The 25,587-nt window shown below is 39.9% G+C and overlaps 2 protein-coding genes across 3 annotated transcripts in view; one reads left to right on the plus strand and one right to left on the minus strand.

The window, feature by feature from the left end:
- abce1 (ATP-binding cassette, sub-family E (OABP), member 1) overlaps nt 1–5,772 on the plus strand; it is a 32,535-nt gene extending 26,763 nt beyond the window's left edge. For both annotated transcript variants that reach the window (XM_055646227.1, XM_055646236.1), the window contains exons 13-18: nt 37–95; nt 679–789; nt 2,025–2,167; nt 3,800–3,922; nt 4,535–4,646; nt 5,274–5,772. In XM_055646227.1, the coding sequence (XP_055502202.1) occupies nt 37–95; nt 679–789; nt 2,025–2,167; nt 3,800–3,922; nt 4,535–4,646; nt 5,274–5,321 (596 nt within the window). In that variant the 3' untranslated portion in view covers nt 5,322–5,772. The remainder of the gene's footprint in view (nt 1–36; nt 96–678; nt 790–2,024; nt 2,168–3,799; nt 3,923–4,534; nt 4,647–5,273) is intronic.
- Nucleotides 5,773–7,587: 1,815 nt separating this feature from the next.
- Nucleotides 7,588–25,587, minus strand: part of LOC129703611 (OTU domain-containing protein 4-like) — a 66,040-nt gene continuing 48,040 nt past the window's right edge. The window contains 7 exon segments of the mRNA XM_055646214.1: nt 7,588–12,332; nt 13,661–13,701; nt 18,216–18,264; nt 18,267–18,487; nt 19,095–19,239; nt 21,448–21,595; nt 23,743–23,932. Of these exon segments, the coding sequence (XP_055502189.1) occupies nt 10,722–12,332; nt 13,661–13,701; nt 18,216–18,264; nt 18,267–18,487; nt 19,095–19,239; nt 21,448–21,595; nt 23,743–23,932 (2,405 nt within the window). The 3' untranslated portion in view covers nt 7,588–10,721.

Here is a 25,587-nt window from a genome sequence, read left to right on the forward strand (position 1 = left end):
GTCAGTTTGCAAATAATGTGTTACATGTTTCAATAGGTTCGGTACCTGTTCTAAATGTCAGCTACAAGCCACAGAAGATCAGCCCCAAGTCTCAAGTAAGCAGTACAATGTCTCTAAACGTTTTAAATTGATGGGAATGAATTAACCATATAACCATATAACAATTACAGCATGGAAACAGGCCATCTCGGCCCTACAAGTCCATGCCGAACAAATTTTTTTTCCCCTTAGTCCCACCTGCCTGCACTCATACCATAACCCTCCATTCCCTTCTCATCCATATGCCTATCCAATTTATTTTTAAATGATACCAATGAATTGCTGAATGAGGGTTGGAAAGTTCTGAAGTTGTGAAAATTGTCCCCTTGATTCACTGTCCAGAATTTTAAATAATTGGAGCCCTTAAAATTAAGTCCCACTGAATTAAATTTGGTGTTTATCGTGTCTGAACAGTTCAGCATCTAGATTTACATAGCCAGCTTCAACCATGGATTGCTTGATCAAATTTAAACAACTTTCATAATTTGACCCTTTTAATGTGGCAAAAGAAAGTATAGGCACGAGATTTATAGATGTATTAATCTTGCTACAAAACGTTAATCATTAAGCAAATGGGAACATACATTTGGTTTGGGGGGAAAATGTTAGTATTTTAAAGTTAGCTTTTTGCCTTAACAGGGAACTGTTCGTCAACTGCTTCATGAAAAGATCAGAGATGCCTACACTCATCCACAGTTTGTAACTGATGTAATGAAGCCACTCCAAATTGAAAGCATCATTGACCAAGAGGTACTGCTTGAGCTTTTTGAAAAAAGTTATATCTTGTGTAACACCTGGTTTTATTAACATTACACTTACTTGAAGGAAATATCTCTGCTACTTAAACTGTTGCCACCCTCTACACCAGACTCCTAATTACTATCAAGCTGTCTATCATCTCAGATGCCCACTGTGAACAAATTAGTTTTATTCTCGTTATTGGATCTTGTCCAAACTGGCCTGAATGTTGAAAAAATATATGGCACTACAGAGTATATAGAGCATCCAGAAGAAAAAATGCACGACCAAAGAAAAGGACAAGAAGTGAAATAACAAACATATATAGGGATGAATTCGAAATGGCACATTGAAGGAAGACCAAGAGTTGGAAATGCAGATGTATTAAGGGAAGTAATTCCAACTGGAAAGTATAGTAACTTACAGTTGCACGAGGGGAAATTTGCCAATGGAAGAGTCAGAAAGAGTTTTGAGCAGTTATTGGAGGATGATAAATATATAAAGAGAAATGACACTATAAAAGTTTTTGGTGTCTCTTTAAAATTATTCAAATCTTTTGAACTTTTGGAGCCACTAGCCAATGCAAGCAAATGAGTGTGCGTAATGATTGAGTTGGGCTTAATTGTGGATCAGTTGCAGACAGCTTCACTTTAGATGAACTGGAATTAATGGAGTATGGTCGAGATTGATATTTTTACTCAAAATTGACTGTTTCGGGGTTATTCTGGCTATATTGTTTCTGAGGAAGGGATTTTAATAAAGTCACCTTTGCAATTTTAAGCAACTACAAGGCTGGGGATGAGGGTTTGTCTTAAGAGACAATTGAGCCTGTCCACACTGGTTCACACCCAAAACTCTTTTCCCAAAAAGCTGTTCCAAGTTTCCAAGATCAATTGAAAACATGAGTTTGATGGATTAGCAGAGCTGCCAAGTTTTGTCAGAGCATTTCAGTATTCTAATACCTGAAAATCGGTATTTTGCTGAGGAAATCAGTATTTTTACATGGTGCCATTTTACTAAAAAAAATGTTTTTTATGTGCAGTCATACCCATGTAAGAGTACAAGAATGCAGATGCCGAGAAGTGTGTTCACATCTGGCTGAACAATTTCTAATCTTGTGATGTGGACTCGATAAGAAGTGAGAAGGTTCTTTGTAAATCCGCTCCATTAGATTTGGTGTAACGGATAATTTATAACAAATTTTATTTCCTTTGACATAAAATTTATAATCGGTCTATTTCAAACAGGTTCAAAATTTGTCTGGAGGTGAATTACAACGTGTGGCACTGGCTCTTTGCTTAGGTAAGCCTGCTGATGTCTACCTGATTGATGAACCATCTGCATACCTGGATTCTGAACAGCGTCTAATGGCTGGAAGAGTAATAAAACGGTAGGTTTTGGGGGGGGGGGGGGGGGGGGGGGGGGGGTGGTATTACTGAATAACTTAGCATCACCTTGGCTCACTTGGTTGTGTTTTTTAAAAGTGTTAGGAATGTCAGCTCAATGCTTCTGTGCAATACTGAGGGTCTGCTATAATGTTAGTGATACTGATGCTAAGGGCAACGCTGGCTTAAGGGAATGGAGTTGCTATTAGCAAGGTCTGTGTTTATTTGTTATCACAAATTGCCATTTGCTGGACCAAAGAGGGTTGCTGAAGGTACTAATTTGGTGTATGGGGATTTTGTGTGGCCTTTGACAAGGTTTTGCAATGACAGATTAGTAGAACCAAGAACCTGTCAATCTTTTTAAAAATTCGACATCAGTCTGAAGACCCTAAAACGTCGCCTATTCCTTTTCTCCATAGATGCTGCCTCACCCGCTGAGTTTCTCCAGCATTTTTTGTCTAAAAATACCTAATGGCTTGGCTTCCAAAACCATCTTTGACAATGCACTCCACAGACTCAGCACCCTCTGACTAAAGAAATTCCTCATCATCTCCTGTCTAAAGGGCCATGCTTTGCATTCTGCTCACTCACCAATTCTTCTTTTGTGTCCTTATGCTCTATAGTGGCTCGCCACTGCTGTACACATTGTTGCGCTATTGGAGTGTTAAGTGCAAGGTCTGCAGTAGTACATGGATTACCCAGCAATGGGCATTGCAGTAGGTGTTGCATTGTACCCTCGATGTAGTCCCATTTGTGCATTGTCATCCTTGATCACTCGACCCCGGTTCGCAGTTGGTTGAGACATCTCCAGTTCACCAATGTAAACCATTGATAATAATTTATATTAAGCTAGGAAATCCGAGCACAGAATTCCAGAATGATAGATACGAAATGATCCAAGAGATTGAGCTATGTTGACTAGCGTAACCATTGTTTCTAACTGGAGCCCCTTTCCTGGGTAGAGGCGTGTTGGTGGTATCTTGCTGAGTATTTGGATTCTGGAGACTTCTACCATTGCATAAAAAAGGCTTCATTGATAACTAGGCATCGGATCCCATACCGCCGTGGCCCATCCCTGAATGTCTCAAGACAGGTTTTGATAAACCTGGAGTGTAGCTCTTTTTTTTTTTTTTTTTACCTAAAGCTACCCAGGCATTTAACAGCTTTCAAAGATTTGCCAATTAGAGGCACTTTCATAAACTATTGACATAAATGAAATATCTTTAAATCATTTTCAATGGACACTCCATAAAACACAGTCACTTACAAATCATTAAAAGCAGCCAAGTGAGATAATTAAAACAGTCCTTAATCTGAATTCCCATTCAAATGAATGTTTTGGATCATGAGAGACCTATTAAATGTCTACAAGAGTATAATTATTAATAACTCCGTTCTTGATAACATTTTTAGATACACTGAAGAATTGACTGCTTTCTCGTTAATTTCCACCTCCCAAAGATGGGGAGGTTGTCAGGATAATTTGCCACTGTAAATTACCCCTGAAGGAAACTGATAAGAATGTGAGGAGAATGGGATTGTTCTGTGAACCATCTTAGAAGCTGGTGTCCAATGTCATTATGGAAATTTGATTACTGAATTAGTGACAAGTACTCTCTCTACAATCTTTGTTTTAGCTTCATTCTCCATGCCAAGAAAACTGCCTTTGTTGTGGAACATGATTTTATAATGGCCACCTATTTGGCTGATCGTGTGATAGTGTTTGATGGAATACCATCAAGAAGTACAACAGCTAATCCGTAAGTTTTATTTATTTGGACATATAATGATTTTCAGCAATTTTGGAAGTTAGATGGTCGAACTGCATGTCTGTTTTTGTATTTTGCTCACTCACCTATGTAAACCATTGACACTAATTTATGAGGATTTCTGAGCTTTAATGTCCACAGTGGTGCAGCGGTAGAGTTCCTGTCATACAGCGTCAGAAACCTGAGTTCGATCCTGACTATGGGTGCTGTTTGTACGGAGTTTGTACAGGAAGTTAGCAACCCGTGTCAATAACTGAAAAATTGCATCTGTGGCTGATGGCCTTTGTTCCTTTACATGTTGAATACGGGGAATAAATAAATAGATACATTGAGCACTATTGTATTGGAAACTAGATCACAGTGTATTTTCTAAGTAAAGTAAAATAATGTATAAGATTTGTGGGCAAGATTTGAATGCTTGTTTTTTTTTAAATGAGGTAATGGTATAGTTTTACCTTAAATTTTGTTTTGGTTGTAGGAATTAGCTTTATTTGGGAATGTGGAAAGCACTATAAAATAAAACAAAATATTCCCAAATTGCCTTCACTTTAACGGATGCGTGTTTCACTGTGCTTTGCTAAATATTTCAATAAACAATTCTAGTCCGCAGACTCTGCTCGCTGGAATGAATAAATTTTTATCACAGTTGGAGATAACATTCCGAAGAGACCCAAACAATTTTCGACCAAGGATTAATAAGATGAACTCTATCAAGGTAAGCATCAATTTTATATATTAACTTCAGTCTTGGGAATGAAATCAATGTGCCTCTTCAGAAGTAAGATTCCTAAACTAACCGTGATTTACAATACCACTAGAAAAAAATCGTAAAATTCATCGTTCCCTTCGTAGTATAGATAAGGAGAGATGAAGGATGAGCTTTATTTTTAAAACTTCTAAATATTTTCAGGAAATGAGTGAATACAGCAAATAATTGAATATATTAACTAATACACAAGATTAAACAATCTGAACGCAAGATTTCCTCTACTTGCTATGTTAAAGTCTTGTATTCTAGTAATACTACCAACCCTTCTCAGTTCAAATCAATATAAGTAGTATAGCACACATTACACATCTAAGTGATGGGAATGGTATCACATTAGCAGTCTCCCCCACGATGAAGTTTTGTCATTACTGGGATGATGCAGAGGCTAAGTTATCTTTCCAGAGAACCAAAGAACCACAACATTAAGGAGATGAGTAACTACAGTAGATTCAGCAGTTATGCACCCTTTCTGAATCATTTAATTGGTTGTGGTAAGGTGGAGAATGTAGGATTTCAATTCTTTGTCATTCTGAAACTGATAAGTCTTGAGAGATATTCCTTTGTTTTTAATAGGACGTGGAGCAGAAGAAAAGTGGCAATTATTTTTTCTTGGATGACTGAACTTTCACTTTTGTGAACCAATGTGATGAATTTACCCGACATATTCAATGCAAGAAACGTTTGGAATGAAGACAGACGGACTCCATCTTTAACTGTTCAATCAACATCGGCAGAGCAGTTGTGTCTAATAATTTTTAAATTGTTCATTTTCCCCCTTGAAACATTTGTAGCTAACTGATGATATAATTGTGGTTTTATCACTGCTACATTTATTTATTCATAGTTATGATGTGAAACGCCAGTTTGAGGTGTGCAAGGGGGAAAGAAGAATCTGACAACACAGTAATACAACCATGTACTATGAAAGGTGATCAGAGGCTTGTGGTATATATATGAAACATCAATTCTGCTTTTATTTTTACACCCGTTTCTTTTGGCAATAATTGAATTTTGGGGAAGAAATCTATTTCAAAGTGTCCTATTAACAATATTAAATCCTATAAAAATGAAATTAGTCTACTTGTTATTTCCTACTCCTTTTGAAATAGGCAGGTGCAAAGGAAGACATCCTCTCGTGGTATGCGTTATAAAATTGTTAAATTGGTCTGACAGAATTATACGATAGGCTTAGCACTGAGGAAATCCTTTCTTTACGATACTTTCTTGGGTACTTGTAGTCTATTTTGCATAAATTAAACTACAATCATGTGGCCATGTTTGTGCCTGGAAGCAAGAGAACTCTAGCACCTTACCCTAGTGGAGTGTGAAACAGGGCAAATATTGCAAAAACAAGTACCTTGTTATTTTCGGGCAGTATGGGTGCATTTAAATGGTTGGCCTATGTGTGTACAAGCTTGTGCAGTTGACTGACTGTTACACTTAATGTGCTGATATTGTGCAAATTAGTCATTATAAATTTGTAAGACATGTAAAGTGGAGCAAATGACTGCTAGTGGATTTCTGTATATCCAGAATGTCTGATACTATCTTTTTGAAGGTATTTCGATTGAGGTATGGTCTTATTTTTCTTTGTATGGGCCGGGTTGCTTTGCTGTTTTCAATTTAGAAAGATAGTTGGAGATTTGAGGAAGCTTGTTTTCAGAAAAGCATTTCTTAGATCTCCAACAAGCCCTGACGAATGGAGGTCATGGATGAAGCTATGTTATAAAAGAAATGAGTATTGTATAAAAAAAAGAGCCATTTTTGTCCCAGAAAACTCGTAGTACGTAATTCGATGTAACCATCAACATGTCACAATGCATTTAAAGTTCTTGCAGAGGGCTTATGTAGATAAATCTCCAGATTTACACTGTAAAGTCCTATGACTATTCACTTTAGTTTCAAAATAACTTAAATTGTATACATCTCCACAGTAAATTCAGACATGTTACTGTGTAGTCATTGAAGTATTGGCTTTGTTTTGCAATTAATGAATTAACAAGGAACATTACTTTTGCACAATCATTAGATCCATTTGGTTGGCAGAAATTTGAGGATTATGTGATCCACATTTTCCCATTTCCACCCCTTTCCGCAGAGATTCCCTCCGCAACCCCCTGGTTAACTCATCCCTTCCCACCCAAACCACCCCTTCCCAAGGTGCCTTCCCCTGCAACCGCAGAAGATGCAACATACCTCATCATACTACCTCCCTCGACTCTGTCCTGGGACCCCGACAGTCCTTTCAGCATAGGCAGAGGTTCACCTCATCTACTGTATCCGTTCAAGATGTGGACTCTTATACATCGGCGAGACCAAACGCAGACTGGGCGATCGTTTCGCAGAACACCTTCGCCCAGACCACCTGAACCAACCTGATCTCCCGGTTGCTGGACACTTCAATTCTCCTTCCCATTCCTCCGCAGACCTTTCTGTCCTAGGTCTCCATTGTCAGAGTGAGGCTAAACGCAAATTGGAGGAACAACGTCATATTTTGCTTTGGGCAGCTTACAGCCCAGTGGTATGAATATTGATTTATCTCACTTCAGGTGGCCCCGGCCTTCCCTCTCTCTCTATCCCCTCCCCCCAAGTCGCACTAGCTTCTCATTTTCACCCTACAAACAGCTTACAATGACCCGTTTCCTTTATCAGTTACTTTTTTGCATATCTTTCATTCATTGTTCTTTATCTCTCCACATCACCGTCTATGTCTTTGGTTTCCGCTATACCTAACCAGGCTGAGGAAGGTCTCGACCCAAAACGTCACCCATTCCTTTTCTCCAGAGATGCTGCCTATCCCGCTGAGTTAGTTACTCCAGCTTTTTGGGTCTATCTTGTACTTTAGAGTTTGCTTCCCTCCATTGTTGTATCAAAGATAAACATCAGGTATTGTTACAAGGCAGATATTTTATTATGCAAGGCACTAGTTTCAAATTCTTCACACATCAAGAATACAAAATGAAGTATTTACACAATTGCACATTCAAAATATGGTTTGAAATATACAAAAAAATCCAATCTGGAATATATTATATTCCCTTTTGCATTTCATAGCAAACAATGTATCATGGTTAGGTATTATGAAGCTAACACATCTCCAACTGAAAACTGGTCAATAAATAAAGGATAAAAGTTTGTTTTTGTTTATACCTATGCCAAACTGAAATAAGTCATGCATATACTGTCCACAAGTCTGTCGTTGTGCCCAGAAGTGTATTATTTGGATGTGTTCCCACAATAAAAGTAATAGTTATCATAATTGAAACATATTGACTCCCATCGGTATATATTTTCACCATGTATTATTGCCAGTGCAATTTAATCCCTGCCAAAAATTTACAGTAACTATGTTAGCATCTTCTGTCATTAAAAAATAGAACATTCACTGTAATGCTATGCAATTATAGAACAAATTAAAAATTCTGGTTTTGGAAATGCACAGACAAATTTAGTCATATTTAACATAGCCTTAATTAAGGTACAGTCACTTAGAAATATAAAGAACAAATGACTACAAATTGCAGCATGATAATATTTAGAGGATGATGCAGGGCCAAAGTGTGCCACAGTTGAATAATTAAGATTTTCTCGAAGGTGCATGATTGTACCTTGTCCGTGGGGCAGTACAGCAAAGGTATAAAGGAGAAAATGGCAACCTGTGATATATATTTGATTGTTTAAATATGCAGACTGGGTTAGTGCCTATACATTGAATATAATTACAACCACTTAGCCCTGTAGTCATAAAACAAATAATTAAAATTCATCACTGGGCCAAAGACACTTGTAAAAGGAACCTAGTCTCCTTTTGCAGTGTTGTGAGATGGAGATTACTGCTAGCTCACGGTGAACTCATAAAATACAATGTTCTGTGATTGAAATCTTTCCCTGCAAATATTTGCTTTACAATCTAGTGTAAATGTTTTAACTTTTCATTCCTGAACTGACTCTGTGTAATTGAAGGTCATTTGAAGGTTTTAACTTTCACATCAATTGTAAAGCGTCAGAGAATGAACACTTCCTGGCTGACTACCCAAATTTATAAAAACCTTGCCACCATGAGGCTTGAGAATCGCAACAAAAATAACAGTAAACGTCACTGGGGCATGTGTTGTGTAAAAGACAAAATCTGTATTTTGATTACCTTAATCATGTGTTTCATGTCACATCTGTCCCTTAAACTGAGGCTGAAATAACTGATGAAGGTAGTAAAGGACAAAATGCTGGGGTAACGCAGTGGGTCAGGCAACATCTGTGGAGAATATGGATTGGTGATATTTTAGGTCAGGACCCTTCTTCAGTCCAGTTAAATATGGTAGATGTACTCGTGTATTTAAGAAACAGTTGGTAAAACTGGGGGGGGGTTCATGTTTGACAGGAATACCATAACATTTGTAGGCTGTTAGGTCAAGACAATGATCAATAATTGTCAGGAAGATATGCGCCATTAAGCAATACTAAGCTAACTGAGGTAGACTTTGGCGTCCCAATGTAAAGGCATAAGGAAGTGCTGAAAAGATGATTTGGCAAAAAGAATTAATACAACCATTGGAAAAGGTTGCATGCAGAATTCTGTACAACGGGCACAAAAATCCTCCAATTATGGGGAAAGTTAAAAATCTACTACACTTTTATGGTGCGAAGATGGGAAAAAAAACTTAAAGGTTTATAGTTCATGAGGTCTTAGCTTCAAAACAATGGCTAAGGAAAATCAACGGAACCATAAGTAGTGGAAGGTTAATCTCAAGAGGTAAGTAATTCTATTAAATACAGATAGAAAGTGCTGGAGCAACTCAGGAGGCCAGGCAGCATTACTGGAGAAAATGGATAGATGACGTTTCCGTTCAGGACCCTTTTTCAGACTTTCTAGAGGGCAGATCATGATTTGCTTAATGTCCCAAATCCTGAGAGCAGAGAAGGCTGGGAAACATGAAATAAGCGTAGGAGGCCTTCACACAATATCTAGTTAAGATGAAGAGGATAAAAATCATCTCAGCCTCAATTACTAATGGTGTTGGCATATGGCTTATTGTGGAAGATTTCCACACACACTCCTAGGTATATTTAATGTATACCCTCAATGTCCTGCTGTTGGATTTAACACCTCACCCTACACCCATCCATCAAAATGTTTCGATCAAACCTATCAATCTTATTTTAAGATCTTAATTATAAAATCTTGGAACCCATACCTGGAAACAATGGTTAATGTGATCACTTAATTTAATCCAACCTTTGTACTGCTCAATTTACTATTGAACCCTGTGCCACACTCAAATGAGACCCTTCTATCCCTGGAAAATACGTGATGTAATGGGGAATATTCAACAGTGACATTCAAAATGTATATTCCATCCCTAATGTGAGAAAACATTACTTATGTGAGAAACATCACCTAATGTGAGAAAATATTACTGCTACATTTTACTAATACATAAATCTCCAAATCATTTAAATCCTAACCTATTCTGAGACAATACAGATTATTTTTCTTTTGGGTTGAAATCTATCTGATACCCGATCTTTGTAATTTTATGCCATAACTATAATATTAATTCTACTTACAATATTACAAACTTCTTCTTGCCATCCTTGCGTACTTGGCACTATATAGTATGATCTGGCATTAATTTATATTGCAACAGTTGCATCATCGGTACAGACCCTTGTGGAGCCTCAGTGGTCATTTACAATATGGGAAATCTAATCGAGGTACTGTGTTCAAAATCATGAAGTATTTCATATCAGTTTCTACAGGAAATGAATCGGTAACAAGGACACAGATTTAAACTGCGACAAAATGATCAAAAGATTAAGAGCAGCGACTGCTGAAAGAGTAATGAATAAACATTTCACATGAATTTCAAATAGCAATTAGATAGAAGACCAATATGCAGGGTAAAGACAGGCGTGGTACTAAAAAGGAATACAGTGCTCTCCCTCTGACCCTTAAGAACATGTTAAATCCCCTCAAAAACCTTTCCAGTTATCGCAATGTTAAATTAGTAATTATATCTTGTATCATTTTCTTGGATAAGTATTAGACTTCCCACTATCTTTATATTTCTGTTTTCTATAACTACTGCGTTTTCCTTCATGCGTTATACCACTGGCATCTTCCACAACCACTTGATTCTGAAACTGTTTTGCATCACCATCACTCCTATTGACAAGATAAGTTTCTTCGCATGGTGCGTTCTCACTCATATCGTGCCTTCGGTTTTCTACTTTTATCCGTAGGTTTTCATGCCCACCAAAACTAATATGTTCTACAAATCGGTCTTTAGTAGGTGGTTTGCTCTCTCCTTTTGAGACTGCTTGACTGGTCCTGTCAATATTGCTATCATGTAAGTGACTTGCATCTCTTGGCCACTGCTTGCCTGATTTATCTTTCCTGTTCATTTCCCTGTCTCCTTTCCTATGGAAGTATGGAGTACCTCGAAGTGCATTATTTTCTGAAGGGCTATCCTTTATGTTGTAGTTCATCCCTCTTGTTCGTTTGGGAATTTGTGCATGTTTGTTGCACAAGGTGTCGGGTGTTTTATAATTATTCCTGGATTTCTTATTTGTGGAGGTGTCTGCCACAGATTGTTTAACAGTATCAACTTTTGATTCTTCAGCGCTTTGAGAAGCTAAATCGCTGTTGGACTTTGCCTCTGAGAACTGACTATCAATTTCTGAATGACTTGCACAATCTTGTGGCTGAATATTCCTTGTATCTTCACTGTAAAGCCCTGCAGAAGAAATTAAGCTTGCTTTCTCTGGTTTCATTTCTCCAAGGACTGGGTTTTGATTTACACATTCTTCCTGGGGGTCAGGAGCCGATTGCTGCTCAGAACCAGGTGGACACAAGTCTACGACGCTACCAACAGTCTCAGTAACTAGTTGAGGATCTTTGACAGACTGAACCTGAGAAAGCCTACACTCTCCAGCCTGGCTGAACTCTAGTGGTGGCCGCTCAGCTTCTTCTAATTTTAGACTTGCAGCATTATCAGATAACTGTGCACATTGATCTGGTGCACCAATCTTCTGATCAACCATGCAGGCAGAGGTCCCTCCATTTATTTGTATTGGGTATACTTGTCCCGGTGCAGTCATGTACATAGGATGAAAACTGAAAGCATGCATGTACGGGTTCTGGGTAATTAAACTTGAGGGTGGAGGTGCTGGCCACCCAGAAAGTTGTGCTCCATCTGATAAAAAGTGAGGAAAATGACTTGGGAAATGAGGATTAAAATTTTGAGGGGGTAGTCCAGGGTTTGCCGATACTGAAACAGAGTTGTTTTTGTGAGGCAGTTGTCTAGTAGTTGATTGCGATGATAATGAATGGTTGCTGTCATCACCAACGTCTGATTGTGGAAGAGCGTTGATTTCCTGAGGATTTGCTGTTTGCAACGGAGCTCCAACATTGTCATTCTGCACACGCCCAGCCATTGCCTGGAACTGAGGATTTGATGTTTGTAATGGCCCGCCTGCATTGTCATTCTGCACACGCCCAGCCATTGGCTGGAACTGAGGATTTGCAGGGAATATTGGAGCATGACAACCAGGGTACATTCCACAATTTTTCAAATAAGCCTGGGTCAGTGGATATAGATATGAATGTGGTGGCCACCATGGTAAACTGTAAGCCTAAAAAGAGAAAATGTTTTGATATGAAAAAGCACAAATCGCTGACATGATATAATAAATCGCTGACATCTGGTACAGCAATTCCTATACTGCAAGCTGGTATCAAGGAACTTCCAACATGTGAGAGATACTAATGAGCCAAAGTATTACCTCATTCCCCAAGGCATACAAGGAGGAAGTTGTTCAAGGTCCTGCTGCTCATTATTATCCAATTACATTTACTAATAAATGCATGGAGACAGACGAGGCACACAGCAGATTTGCTGCACAGTGAATGAATGGCTTCCAGCATGTGATGACGAGGCACACATAGGAATCGCCACTTGTGAGCAATGGGTCACCAACACTGGCAGGAATGCTTTCTAACAAGAGTTATCATTCTTCACTGTAGAGGTTAAGAAATAACAAAAATGAAATGTCTTCTCACATTTTATAAAATGGGACTTCAAATGATCTCCCACAAAAGCTGGGATGTAATGTTAAAATTGTACAAGGCATTGGTGAGACCAAATCTGGAGTATGGTGTACAATTTTGGTCGCCCAATTATAGGAAGGATGTCAACAAAATAGAGAGAGTACAGAGGAGATTTACTAGAATGTTGCCTGGGTTTCAACAACTAAGTTACAGAGAAAGGTTGAATAAGTTAGGTCTTTATTCTCTGGAGCGCAGAAGGTTAAGGGGGGACTTGATAGAGGTCTTTAAAATGATGAGAGGGATAGACAGAGTTGATGTGGATAAGCTTTTCCCTTTTGAGAATAGGGAAGATTCAAACAAGAGGACATGACTTCAGAATTAAGGGACGGAAGTTTAGGGGTAATATGAGGGGGAACTTCTTTACGCAGAGAGTGGTGGCGGTGTGGAATGAGCTCCCAGTGGAAGTGGTGGAGGCAGGTTCATTGGTATCATTTAAAAATAAATTGGATAGGCATATGGATGAGAAGGGAATGGAGGGTTATGGTATGAGTGCAGACAGGTGGGACTAAGGGGAAAAAAAATTTGTTCGGCATGGACTTGTAGGGCCGAGATGGCCTGTTTCCGTGCTGTAATTGTTATATGGTTATATGGTTAAAAAAAAAAAAACTAAATTTAACCATAGAAACGGGAGCAGCAGTGATGGCAGTTCTTGCCATGTAAAAAAAAAGATTAGACTGTGGATGAGTACAATAATCACAAACTGCAAAACACATTTTGTAGCTTTAAACAACCAAATATTCAGGAATTAATTTAATCCACAGAACTAAGTGCAATGAAAGTGTAGAGGAAACATGATTCCTATTGCTAATAATGTTTTAGTACTGAGAATGGAAGTCACAATTAACTGGCTTACCTTAACACCAAGATTGTAGAAAAAGCGCAGGATGCTTTTATCTGAAGAAGAAAAAATATTTTTCCTCTAAATGCGAGCGGCCATCAAATTCTTTTATCATTGCATATGTTAATAAATGTTAAAAGTTCCTGAAACTGTAGTATATAACACTGGCAAAATTCCCTCAGAAATTAGAAATGTAAACAAACGTTTAACACACATGTAATTGTTTTTAAGGCAAGGCGACAGTAAAGGAGGAAGTAAAATTTGCTGATTGATAAACGGCAAATATTTAAAGGAACATTTCATAAATGTGAATCTAATTGAAAAATATACAGTCCATGGGAACAGTAATAGAAGACGCTTATTAGCCTGTCCCACTTACGCGACTTTTTCGGTGACTGCTGGCCCCCCTCATGGGTCGTTGCTGGTCGCGAAAATTTTCAACATGTTGAAAATCCTGCGGTGACCAGAATAAGGTACGACTCTTTGGGCGACTACTCACGACCGTACAGGCTTCACCCCGCGACATGTCGCCAGGGTGTCGTCGCCTCTATGGTCATGAGTCGTCTCCTCGGTCGCCCAAAGAGTCGTAGCGTCTTTCCGGATCGCCGCTGGATTTTCAACATGGTGAAAATTTTTGGCGAACTGCAACGACCTATGACGGATGCCGGTAGTCAACGAAAAAGGCAGTACATGAGACGGGCCCATTACAATGTCGTTGAGGATAATAAATGGAGGACTATGTGTTCTAAGAACCAATGAATGGCCAAAAAATTGATTGAGGAAAGGAAAAAGTGAATCAGCCAGAGATTTTTTTGAAGAATGATCCCGACCCAAAACATTATCTATCTGTTTCCCTCCACAGATCCTGCTAGACTGAGTTCCTCCAGCAATTTATTTGTTTACTCAAGATTACAGCATCCACAGTTGAGTGTCTTGAAGAATGTATTAAAAAAAATACAAATAACCTCCAGCAATGTATTAAAACAGAACATCAAAAAGACTGTCCTGTTAAATGTTTTTTTAATGGTTTCTGAGCCTACTGATCAGGATTGATGAGATGAGAAAGTTTTTTAAGTAAAATTGATTAGTTGAAAGGTTTTTGTAATTAAAAATGTAATTGAAAACAGTTCCTGCAGATTGGAAGGTCCCATACAGTGCCCTCCATAATGTTTGGGACAAAGACCCGTCATTTATTTATTTGCCTCTGTACTCCACAATTTGAGATTTGTAATAGGAAAAAAATCACATGTGGTTAAAGTGCACATTGTCAGATTTTAATAAAGGGTATGTTTATACATATTGGTTTCACCATGTAGAAATTATAGCTGTGTTTATACATAGACCTCCCCCCCTTTCAGGGCACCATAATGTTAAGAGAGCTCTCAGCACCTGGTCTTTCCTCCAGTCTTTCCATCGCCTTTGGAAACTTTTATTGCTGTTTATCAACATGAGGACAAGTGTTGTGCCAATGAAAGTCAAATAAGCCATTATGAGACTGAGAAACAAGAATAAAACTGTTAGAGACATCAGCCAAACCTTACGCTTACCCAAATCAACCGTTTGGAACATCATTATGAAGGAAGAGAACACTGGTGAGCTTACTAATCGCAAAGGGACTGGCAGGCCAAGGAAAACTTCCACAGCTGATGACAGAAGAATTCTCTCTATAATAAAGAAAAACCCCACAAACACTTGTCTGACAGATTAGAAACAGTCTTCAGGAGTCAGGTGTGGATTTGTCAATGACCACTGTCCGCAGAAGACTTCATGAACAGAAATACAGAGGCTACACTGCAAGATGCAAACCACTGGTTAGCTGCAAAAATAGGATGACCAGGTCACAGTTTGCCAAGAAGTACTTAAAAGAGCAACCACAGTTCTGGAAAAAGGTCTTGTGGACAGATGAGACGAAGATTAACATATCAGAGTGATGGCAAGAGCAAAGTATGGAGGAGAGAAGGAACTGCCCAAGACCCAAAGCATACCACCTCATCTGTGAAACACTGTGGTGGGGGTGTAATGGCCTGGGCGTGTATGGCTGCTGAAGATACTGGCTCACTTATCTTCATTGATGATACAACTGCTGGTGGTAGTAGCATAATGAATTCTGAAGTGTATAGACACATCCTATATGCTCAAGTTCAAACAAATGCCTAAAAATTCATTGGCTGATGGTTCATTCTACAGCAAGACAATGGTTTTGAACATACTGCTAAAGCAACAAACAAACAAAGCTAAAAAACGGTCAATTCTCGAGTGGCCAAGTCAATCACCCGATCTGAACCCAATTGATCATGTCTTTTATATGCTGAAGAGAAAACTGAAGGGGATTAGCCCCCAAAACAAGCATAAGCTAAAGATGGCTGCAATACAGGCCTGGCAGAGCATCAACAGAGAAGACACCCAGCAACTGGTGATGTCCATGAATTGCAGACTTCAAGCAGTCATTGCATGAAAAGGATATGCAACAAAATACTAAACATGACTACTTTCATTTACATGATATTGCTGTATCCCAAACAATATGGTGCCCTGAAATGGGGGGACTATGTATAAACACAGCTGTCATTTCTCCATGGTGAAACCAAAATGTATAAAAATGACCTTTATTAAAATCTGACAATGTGCACTTTAACCACAAGTGATTTTTTTTCTATTATAAATCTCACATAGTGGAGTACAGAGGCAAATAAATAACTGACGGGTCTTTGTCCAAAACATTATTGAGGGCACTGTATGTCAATGGGTCTGCAAAATAATGGAATGATGTGGTTAAATGGCACTTAGAAAATCAACCCCGATCTAGCCCACATAGTTCATTCCTTCCCCTATCCAATCTTCACATAGCTGCTGTATATTTCCAGTCTGCTGAGGACCTGTTGCTACAGCCACGACATAAAGCAGGAAGAGGTGAAAATGGGTCTGAGGCTGTGGGCTCAAAGCACTGCCCCACAGACCAACCCCCTGATGCCCTTTGAATGCTACTGCTGCTGGGAAAGGCCATTCATTCTAATGTTTAAGTCTGACATACAAATATTTATAATACAGCCCAGAAAAAGGCCTGTGTGCCCCAATGTACCCCATGGTAATTCTCATTACCTGCCTTAGGCCTGTACCCCTCTCCATGTCTCTGTCCAAATGCCTTTTAAATGTTGTCATTGTGCGCACCTCCTCCAACAGCTTCTTCCATATAGTCACCATCCTCGATGAAAACCGCACCTCCCTGGTTCTGAGCTTCCCCATCGAAGGAGCAATATCCTTACTGTCTACCTTGTCTATGCCCTTGATCATTTTATAATCTTCTACAAGCACACCCCAGAGCTTTCTAAATTCCAGTGAGAATATACCCAACCTATTTAATCTCGACCTATCTTCTGTCTATGAAGATAAGCATGTCAATTCCTTATTCACTAAGCATGCCTTATTCACTACACTATCCACCATTTACTGGAAGCTATAAACTTGCACTGCAAGGTCCCTCTCTGTATATCAGCACTGAAATACTTTGTTTCCGACCTGATTTGATCCAAAGTGGGTAATCATTGCCGTTATGTAACAAGAACATGGGGAGCAGGATGTAAGATGCAAGCAGTCTTATCAAGGCAGAACTCAAAACTTTGAAACCAGTTCCACCCCCACCGAAACCCGACCACCACAGCAGCTACCCAAGGTTTCCAATGGGTTGGTTCAGAAACCCATCAATCTGTCCTGAATACCCAAACATGAACATCCAAGCAATTTCAAAAGTTCACAATTCTCCGAAGGCATGTTTAGAAATAAGACAAAATGTTTGACCTCTTTAAGCCATTCTATGACCACTGATTCTAAACGATCCAACAGGAAAAGGGCACTCAGTACCTACCATAACAAGCTCTTAACTTTACGCATTATGTGGAAATTATTCTAAAAGGTAGAATCAAATGTACTTAATTTAGCAGAAAATATATTCATCACATCCAAGACGTTGTTTATAAGTAACCAACTAGCAGGATATATGAAGAGCAACCAAAGATAATAATTATTTGATTTTTCAAAAGGCATTCAATTACGTGCTACACAAAATAATGGCTCACAAACTTTAATAGCATGGATAAATTGATCAAATGACAGAAGGAATGAGATTCATTTTTAGCTTGCATGCCATTACGTATTGAATTCCACAAGAATCGTTGCCGGAGCTTCAGCTGTGTCAAATAACTGCTGAAGAGATGAGATTTAACATTGCCGAGTTTTTTTACGAATACAAAGCACAGCGAGGCATTAAGCTTCTAGAAGGACACAGAGATACACCAAAACAAACATCAATGAGCAAATCAGCTCAAGGTACCTAATGTAGAAACATGAGGTTTTTCAAATTCTAAGTATAAAACTATTAAATATAGATATTTTGAGACTTGTTTTTCCTTGTTAACAAAAACACTTCCATTCAGGCACTGTTGACCGGGCGTGTATTTCCAGCATCTGCCGAGTTTTTACTTTTAAACACAATTATATGACACGAACCAGAATCATTCACAGTAATACTGACAGTTAAAATAAACTGATACTGTATTCAAAAAATAGTATTTACCCTCTGGAAGATCTGCTCCACTTTTGTCATATGAATGCGTTGGTGCACTGGTGGGGCACTCTCCCCCCTTTCATTCAGGGCAAATCCAGGGTACAACAGATCATATGGGATTGGAAGCTGAGGTGCCGACATGAGTGGCAGATTAGGTCCGGGGAAAGGAGCGCGGAGTGGCTTCATTGGGACCGAGGACATTGGAGCCTGTGATACTGCTGGACCGGAGGTCACTACAGATGATGGAGTTACAGGTGGAATGGTCGTCTGTGATGAATTCCCTGTCAAACAACATAAACTACATTCATTATTCCTTTAAATAAACAAGTCTCTCAGTTAAATCATGGGGGCTGTGAACCATTACAAATAATTATCAAATATTTAATTCCAAACAAGATTTCATGAATAATTTGCTGGGCATTTTGCATTTTGCTCACCGGGGTGGCTAAGGGAATAATATTAACAATACAGCAGTTACCAAACTTAAAAAGGGAAAATTTGCACTTTTAAAATTAAAATAAATAGTCCTCTTCTGTTTAAATCATTAAATTTGTTGCACATGAGTTATTTATTTCTTTGAATTTTAATGTGGGAAAATATTCCAACTTTTGCAATGTTATGTAATCAAGTAATCAATCCCATATCCCACATCTAAAAGAGTTCCAAAATAAATGACAAATCCTTTTATGAGCAATACTTTATACATCTGGAATACAAGTACCTAATAATAGGTGCAGGGAAATTACATTTCCAATCGTGATTTTTAAGATGCAATTTTGACTGCTCCCCCAGCCTTGCAAACTCTTGTTGGAAAATCTCTTTGTTCACTGAAATGCACCGACAGATCTCTATCCAGGTGAGGATTGCAAATACGATTTAAGGTATTACCAGCTGGTGGACTTGGCAGATGTACTGGAACCACAGGTGGATTTTCTGATGTTGCAGGAGAAGATGATGATTGTGTTTGGAGCTCCTGGAGAATCGGATCTACCTGTTCCGTCCTGGTGGGAGAAGGGGTCTTCTCCAATGGGTTCTACAGAATTTAAAAAAAATTGTCACATTTAAATTTTGTTTTAAATAATGCAATTTTACTACGTGCTAGGCACACGTATTAGGAGACAGAAAGCAAACCTACTCTGCCAACCCCCCCTCCTCTCTCCCCATAATCGAGTTCGGTATGCTGTCTGCGCATGCCCAGGTCATGGGTCAATAGCGAAAAAACACTCATAGCAGCCGTGCCTCACCATGGACACAGACCTGCGCCTCATCCATAGCCAGGATCGATCCCGGGTCTCCTGCATCGCAGTCGCTGTCGAACCGCCACAGGACCATCCCCGTCCCCTCCCAAGTGCCCCTCCCCTGTCCGGGGGTGGCCAGAGATGTCGGGAGTCAGACGGGAGTGGCGCCCCCAGGCCCACAGCCAGCGCATAGAAGCAGCGCTAAATCCAGCTCAACTCTGCCGGTCTCGCCGGGTTAACCCACAGCCTACAGAAGACCAGTGAGACGACCCTTCAATCAATATCAATCAATCAATATTTATTACATGTCATTTAAACCTCAGTGAGGCTCAAACGAAACTCCGTTTCCACAGCCATACAAACAAAGACAATATCATACAGACATGCACACAATTCAATTTACAAAAACATCCATCACAGTGAACCCACTGTGATGGAAGGCAAAGTCTTTTCTCTCCCCTGTTTTCCATTTCTCTCCCGATGTCGAAGCCCCAGGCGGTCGATGGTGAGTCCCACGGCCATTTTAGGCCGCGCGGGACGATGTACGGCCCCGCTCCCGGTCTAAATGTCACAAAGTTGGAGCCCCCGGCGGGCGCTGGAATGTCCCACGGCCATGAAGCCGCGCCGGGCGATGTACGGACCCGCTCCGGGCCGTTCCAACCCCGCGACACGGGCTAGAGAAGTTTTGTTGCGGGAGCTCCGGAAAGCGGTCTCTCCACCCGGACCCACGCGCTCCCGATGTCCCGTCAGTCCACAGGACCTGCGGCTGCAGCTGGAACCTCTGGGCTACGTGGTCGAGCCGCAGCAGCGAGTCACCACCGCTCCCCACGCTCCGATGCCGGCCAGCCCCACGATGGTGAGTAGTCCGCAGCTCCGCAGGCTCCGTGACTGGAGCCCCCGGGTCGTTCAGGCTGGAGGCCGCTCCACGGTGCTAGGCCCCAACGACAACGGAGACCCGACAGGAAAAAGGACGGGTCTCCCGTACAGGGAAGTGATTTTTACAAAGTTTCCCACCTTCCCCACCCCCCCCCTGCTACCCACATATACACAGTTAAAAACACTATTAAAAAACACAAACTACATTTAACTAGACAAAAAATGGTAGGCATAGGTCAGCAAGACCTAATCTAGTGTTTGTAATAAAGTATTGTGTACGAAAGATGTTCCCCAAAGCCTTTCTCAATACAGTTCTGTGACAGAATCACTTCACATTTTCCAGTTCATATAACTTGCATACAACTTGTTTCTCCTTCGGTTGCTGAACACAATCCATTTTCTTCTCTCTTTCGCACTCATTGCAATATCCCACCTCTAACTGTGCACAGTTTACACTGTAGGTAAATGCTGTTTCAACCCAACCCGTCCGTCCCCAGGTAACGAACGGGTTCTGCTTTCACCGATGTCACACGGGTAGATTTTCGAAAAAATATTTTTAAAAAGTGAATCACTTGATATGGGCGAATATACCGGCAGTTTTGTAATGAATGGCATCAAAGCACGCAAGTCTTTCTTATCAAAGAAAGAACAATTACTGAAAGTGGATAGGGAGAGAAAAACTCAATCTGGTTTCACAGAAACAAACCCATGTAGGTATGCCGGAAATTTTAATTAAATAATCTTATGGGAACTCAATCATATTTGGGGGCGTTTGAAATCTGGGGCGGCCTGTAAAGTGTTATTTGGTTTATTATTAACATTAATCTTAAGAGCATTTATTTTCTCCGTTGTTTTGCCAATATGCTTTATATTTAATCATCTTAAATCATCAATGCAAATTGGTTATTTTAAGATACATGCTCAAGATAAGATCAGCATCATGTCTATCTTTAATAATCCTTAAGAAAGTGTGGGTGAGTCTGGAACCACAATTCTTTCCTGAACAGAGAATCACTCAAATGTTTTCTTCTTAAGCATTGACCTTCAGTGTTTCCATTTGCACTGCTATTTTCATTGTACAGAAGTTTCCCCCAAATCCTACATAATAAAATTAGCTTCATACTTACATCCAAAGCAGGTAGAGATTTCTCCACTCGCAGGGTGGTATTAGTTGACACGTGTGCTTCATTTGGCCCTGGATCAACCTTGACTGGTGGACTAACGTCTTTATTTGCTACTTTTGTCTGATTAGATTCTAGCCTTCGATCATATTTTCTATAATAAAATTACAATGAAACAAGACCTCAAAAGCCATGTAAAGCACACAATGGCTTATTCAAACCACAACAAGAAGTATACCACACACATCACAGTAAACTGCTTGCAAGGACAAACATGATGTGACCATCTATGGCAGACACAGCAATGTGTTCTCTTTACTTAAATTAGTTTCAATCGAATATATATTCCTCTAGGTAAAGTTCAATAAGTGTGTGTTGCTAATGCCTGGTTTACCCTTTGACTTATCAGTTTAAAGACAATACAATCATTTTCAATGTCAAAAACGGAAAATACTGGAAAAACGCAGCAGGTCAGACTGCATCTGTGGGAAGAGAACAGTCAGAATATTTCAGGTCAAAGACCTTCTGTATCTGACCCCTTTTGATTTCCAGCATGTGTATTTAAAAAAAAAAAAATTTCACTTCACAAATTAAAATATTTGACTTAACTTTTGTTTGTACAACATATTTCTTGTTCATTCAATGCTCAAGCCAAATTGATTCACATATCAAATGAGAACCACCAATAGAAAACTGCCTGTTTTAATGTAATACTAAAGCATCCAAAGGCGCTTAAGGTCATGATCAAACTGTTTGTCCAAACTTGCACGGCGTTACTGAAGAAAGCCAAAGATTGCTTTCCCTCAAAGATCAAAAGATTGATCAAAGACAGGCTTTACAGAGCATAATGAAGTATAGAGGCAGTCGTTTAGGTGGGAATTCCAAACCTGGGCAAGGATGACCAAAATGATGATTGAGAGACCAGGGTCGAGATACCGGATAAACTTTAAAGGTGGGAAATGACAAAGTCAGTGCAACGATTTGAAGGCTCCAGGGAGAATTTTAAGATTGTGGCCTTGTGTAAACTGGAACCAATGTGGGTGTACAAGCATGGAAGTGAAAAGTGAAGAGACTTGAAGCAAAGGGACTTATGCTGCTGAGTTTGGATGAGTTCACGCTGATGTAGAGTAGAAAATGGAAGTACACTGGACTGGTCAAGTTTGTAATTAATGACAAGGATGTAGGTATCAGCATTTAACGTGCTGAGATAGTGGCCTAGAGGCAGAGCGACCACAGTGAAACCAGATGCTCCCAATGAGGAAGCGGACATGGCTCATCCAAAAGGTGAACATGAATGCCAAGGTTGCTTCAGAAATTTGACTGGGGATTGGGATAGAAACAAAGTGGGAAGGGGCATGAGTAGGCCATTCGGCCCTTCGAGCCATTCAATATGATCATGGCTGACCATCCAAAATCAGTATCCATTCCTGCTTTTTCCCCCATATCCCTTGATTCTGTTAGCCTGAAGAGCTAAATCAAACTCTCTCTTGAAAATGCAGTCAGTCACTAGATTGTGTTTCTGTATTTAGTAGGAAAATATTATCTTTGTCCAGGACAAGCAGCTCATGAAATCAGAGGTGCTGATGCGGGATCGTGTGGAAAATGTCAATGTACTTTATCTGATTTTGCTTAGAGGAGATGCAAACCAGAGGGGACTTGTGGAAGATTTGTATGTAGGAGCAGCAAGAGAAACCACAGAAAGTGTGAAGGAGACTATTTAGTCGGAGAGAACATGAAAGAGAAACTAAAGATACAAGTTATGTACTGGCTCCTTGAGGTCTCAATCTGAAGAAATCTATTGGGTTCACACATGCATCTTATACAGATTGAAATAACCAGGGGAAAATAATACAATAACACAAGTCATTGTAGAGCACATTCATGTTCTGCTATCTCCTGTACTTTCTACGCTACAGAGAGACCTTTTAATGAATGGATAAGGGAGTGGAGACAGATTATTATCTGTTACATTTCCATATGTAAAATCATGTTATGGGTTTATTAATAGGATGTGTGTGATTAAGCAGTGAGCTGCAGAAATATTCACTTCAGTTCATAAGGTACTTGCATTGAAAGGAAGGCAAAAGCTTTTGAGGTATTCTTTTACTCAGTTTTCATATTCCGAGTTACACAAAATGCAGCCCATCTAAACACCAGTGCTAACATTTCAAAGATACAGCAGCAATCTATGAAGTCCCATTCCAAGATCTAGGTAACTGGATCTTCTTGTCATATCATGTTATCTTCTGAACGCTTGTTTACTGATGCTGCCGGAGATACGGAGATGGATGCAATACTCACTTTGAGAGTTGTGGGAAGTCATCCATTCGCTCTAAGTACTCTAGCGATGGCACCTTGGGCTGTTGTTCTGGATTCTGCAGTGTAGAGTTCAGCTGTCTGGCTTGATGCAGACGTGGTGGTAAACTTGAATGGAAGCGGTTCGGCCTACTTACAAAACTGCTCGAATTCTTCACTCCCCTGAAGTCAGCCTCTGTACAATAAGCATTCATTAAATTCATCGATTCAGAGTTATGCAGCACAGAATCGGGCATTTTCACACAACCTATCCATGCTGACAAAAAATTTATGCTAAACCTATTTGCCCCTTTTTGGCCCATATATCTCTGAGCCTTTTCTAGTCATAGAAACATAGAAAATAGGTGCAGGAGGAGGCCATTTGGCCCTTCGAGCAAGCACCGCCATTCATTGTGATCATGGCTGATCATTCACAATCAGTAACCCATGCCTGCCTTCTCCCCATATCCCTTGATTCCGCTAGCCCTTAGACCTCGATCTAACTCTCTTAAATCCACCCAGGCCTCTGTCCTCTGTGCAGAGAATTCCACAAATTCACAACTCTCTAGGTGAAAAAGTTTTTTCTCATCTCAGTTCTAAATGGCCTCCCCTTTATTCTTAGACTGTGGACCCTGGTTCTGGACTCCCCCCAACATTGGGAACAATTTTCCTGCATCTAACTTGTCCAGTTCTTTTATAACCATGAACCAATCAAGATGTTTTTTAAAAAAAGTTTATTTATAACTGTTGCTGTCACCTCTCTCTTAGTGGTGGTGAAACTTGCCCCTTTGATCGCCTTTAATTCTTTCTACACTCACCTTAAACGTTCTAGCCTCAGCTACCCTGGGAAATTGACTCTGACCATCTACCCTATCTATGCCCCTCAAAATTTTATAAACCTCTGCAAGGTTATCCTTCACATTCATTCACCTCTCATGGGAAAACCATCCCAGACTATCCAATCTCTCCTTCCACCTAAAAATCTCCAGTCCAGGAACCATTCCTTTTCCAACCCTCTCTAGCTTAATGGCATACTTCCTGCAGCATGGTGGCCATTATTGCATATAATACTCCATGTACAGTATAGGTGACAATCTGCATGACGTACCAGTTCCTACACAAGGTTTCTACTGCTGAAGACAAGCATGCCATATGCCACCTTCATCGCTCTGTTGCCACTTTTAGGTGTACTCCAAGGTCAAGCCGTTCATTTCCAGTGCCCAGGGCCCTGTCATTCACTGTGCAGGTCCTGCCTTCCCAAAATGCACACTTGACACTTGTCGGAGTTAAAGCGCATCAGTTATTCCATTGCCCACTTTCCCAGTTGATCTTGACTAACCATATAACAATCACAGCACGGAAACAGGCCATCTCGGCCTTTCTAGTCCGTGCCGAACACTTATTCTCACCTAGTCCCATCTACCTGCACTCAGACCATAACCCCCCATTCCTTTCCCGTCCATATACCTATCCAATGTATTTTTAAATTATAAAATTGAACCTGCCTCCACCACTTCCACTGAGAGCTCATTCCACACAGCTACCACTCTCTGAGTAAAGAGGTTCCCCCTCATGTTGCCCCTAAACGTCTGTCCCTTAATTCTCAAGATTAATCTATCTTTGACTCCAAGAATTATGCAGTAAAATCAATAAGGACTAAATATTAGTCATGACACTCATGAAATCACTTTTGAATAACATCTCATCGTCCAGAAAGACCTGGATTTCACAGTGCAATATTATCTACATGTTTTTAGGCAAGCTAATAAATTACATTTAGAACAAATGGGTCTCAGTAATGTTTTTACTGCCAATATTTAAATCATACTTCTAGTGCAAGAGGACGTCCAA

Source organism: Leucoraja erinacea, chromosome 1 (assembly GCF_028641065.1).
Source record: "Leucoraja erinacea ecotype New England chromosome 1, Leri_hhj_1, whole genome shotgun sequence".
NCBI classification, from domain to species: Eukaryota; Metazoa; Chordata; class Chondrichthyes; order Rajiformes; family Rajidae; genus Leucoraja; species Leucoraja erinaceus.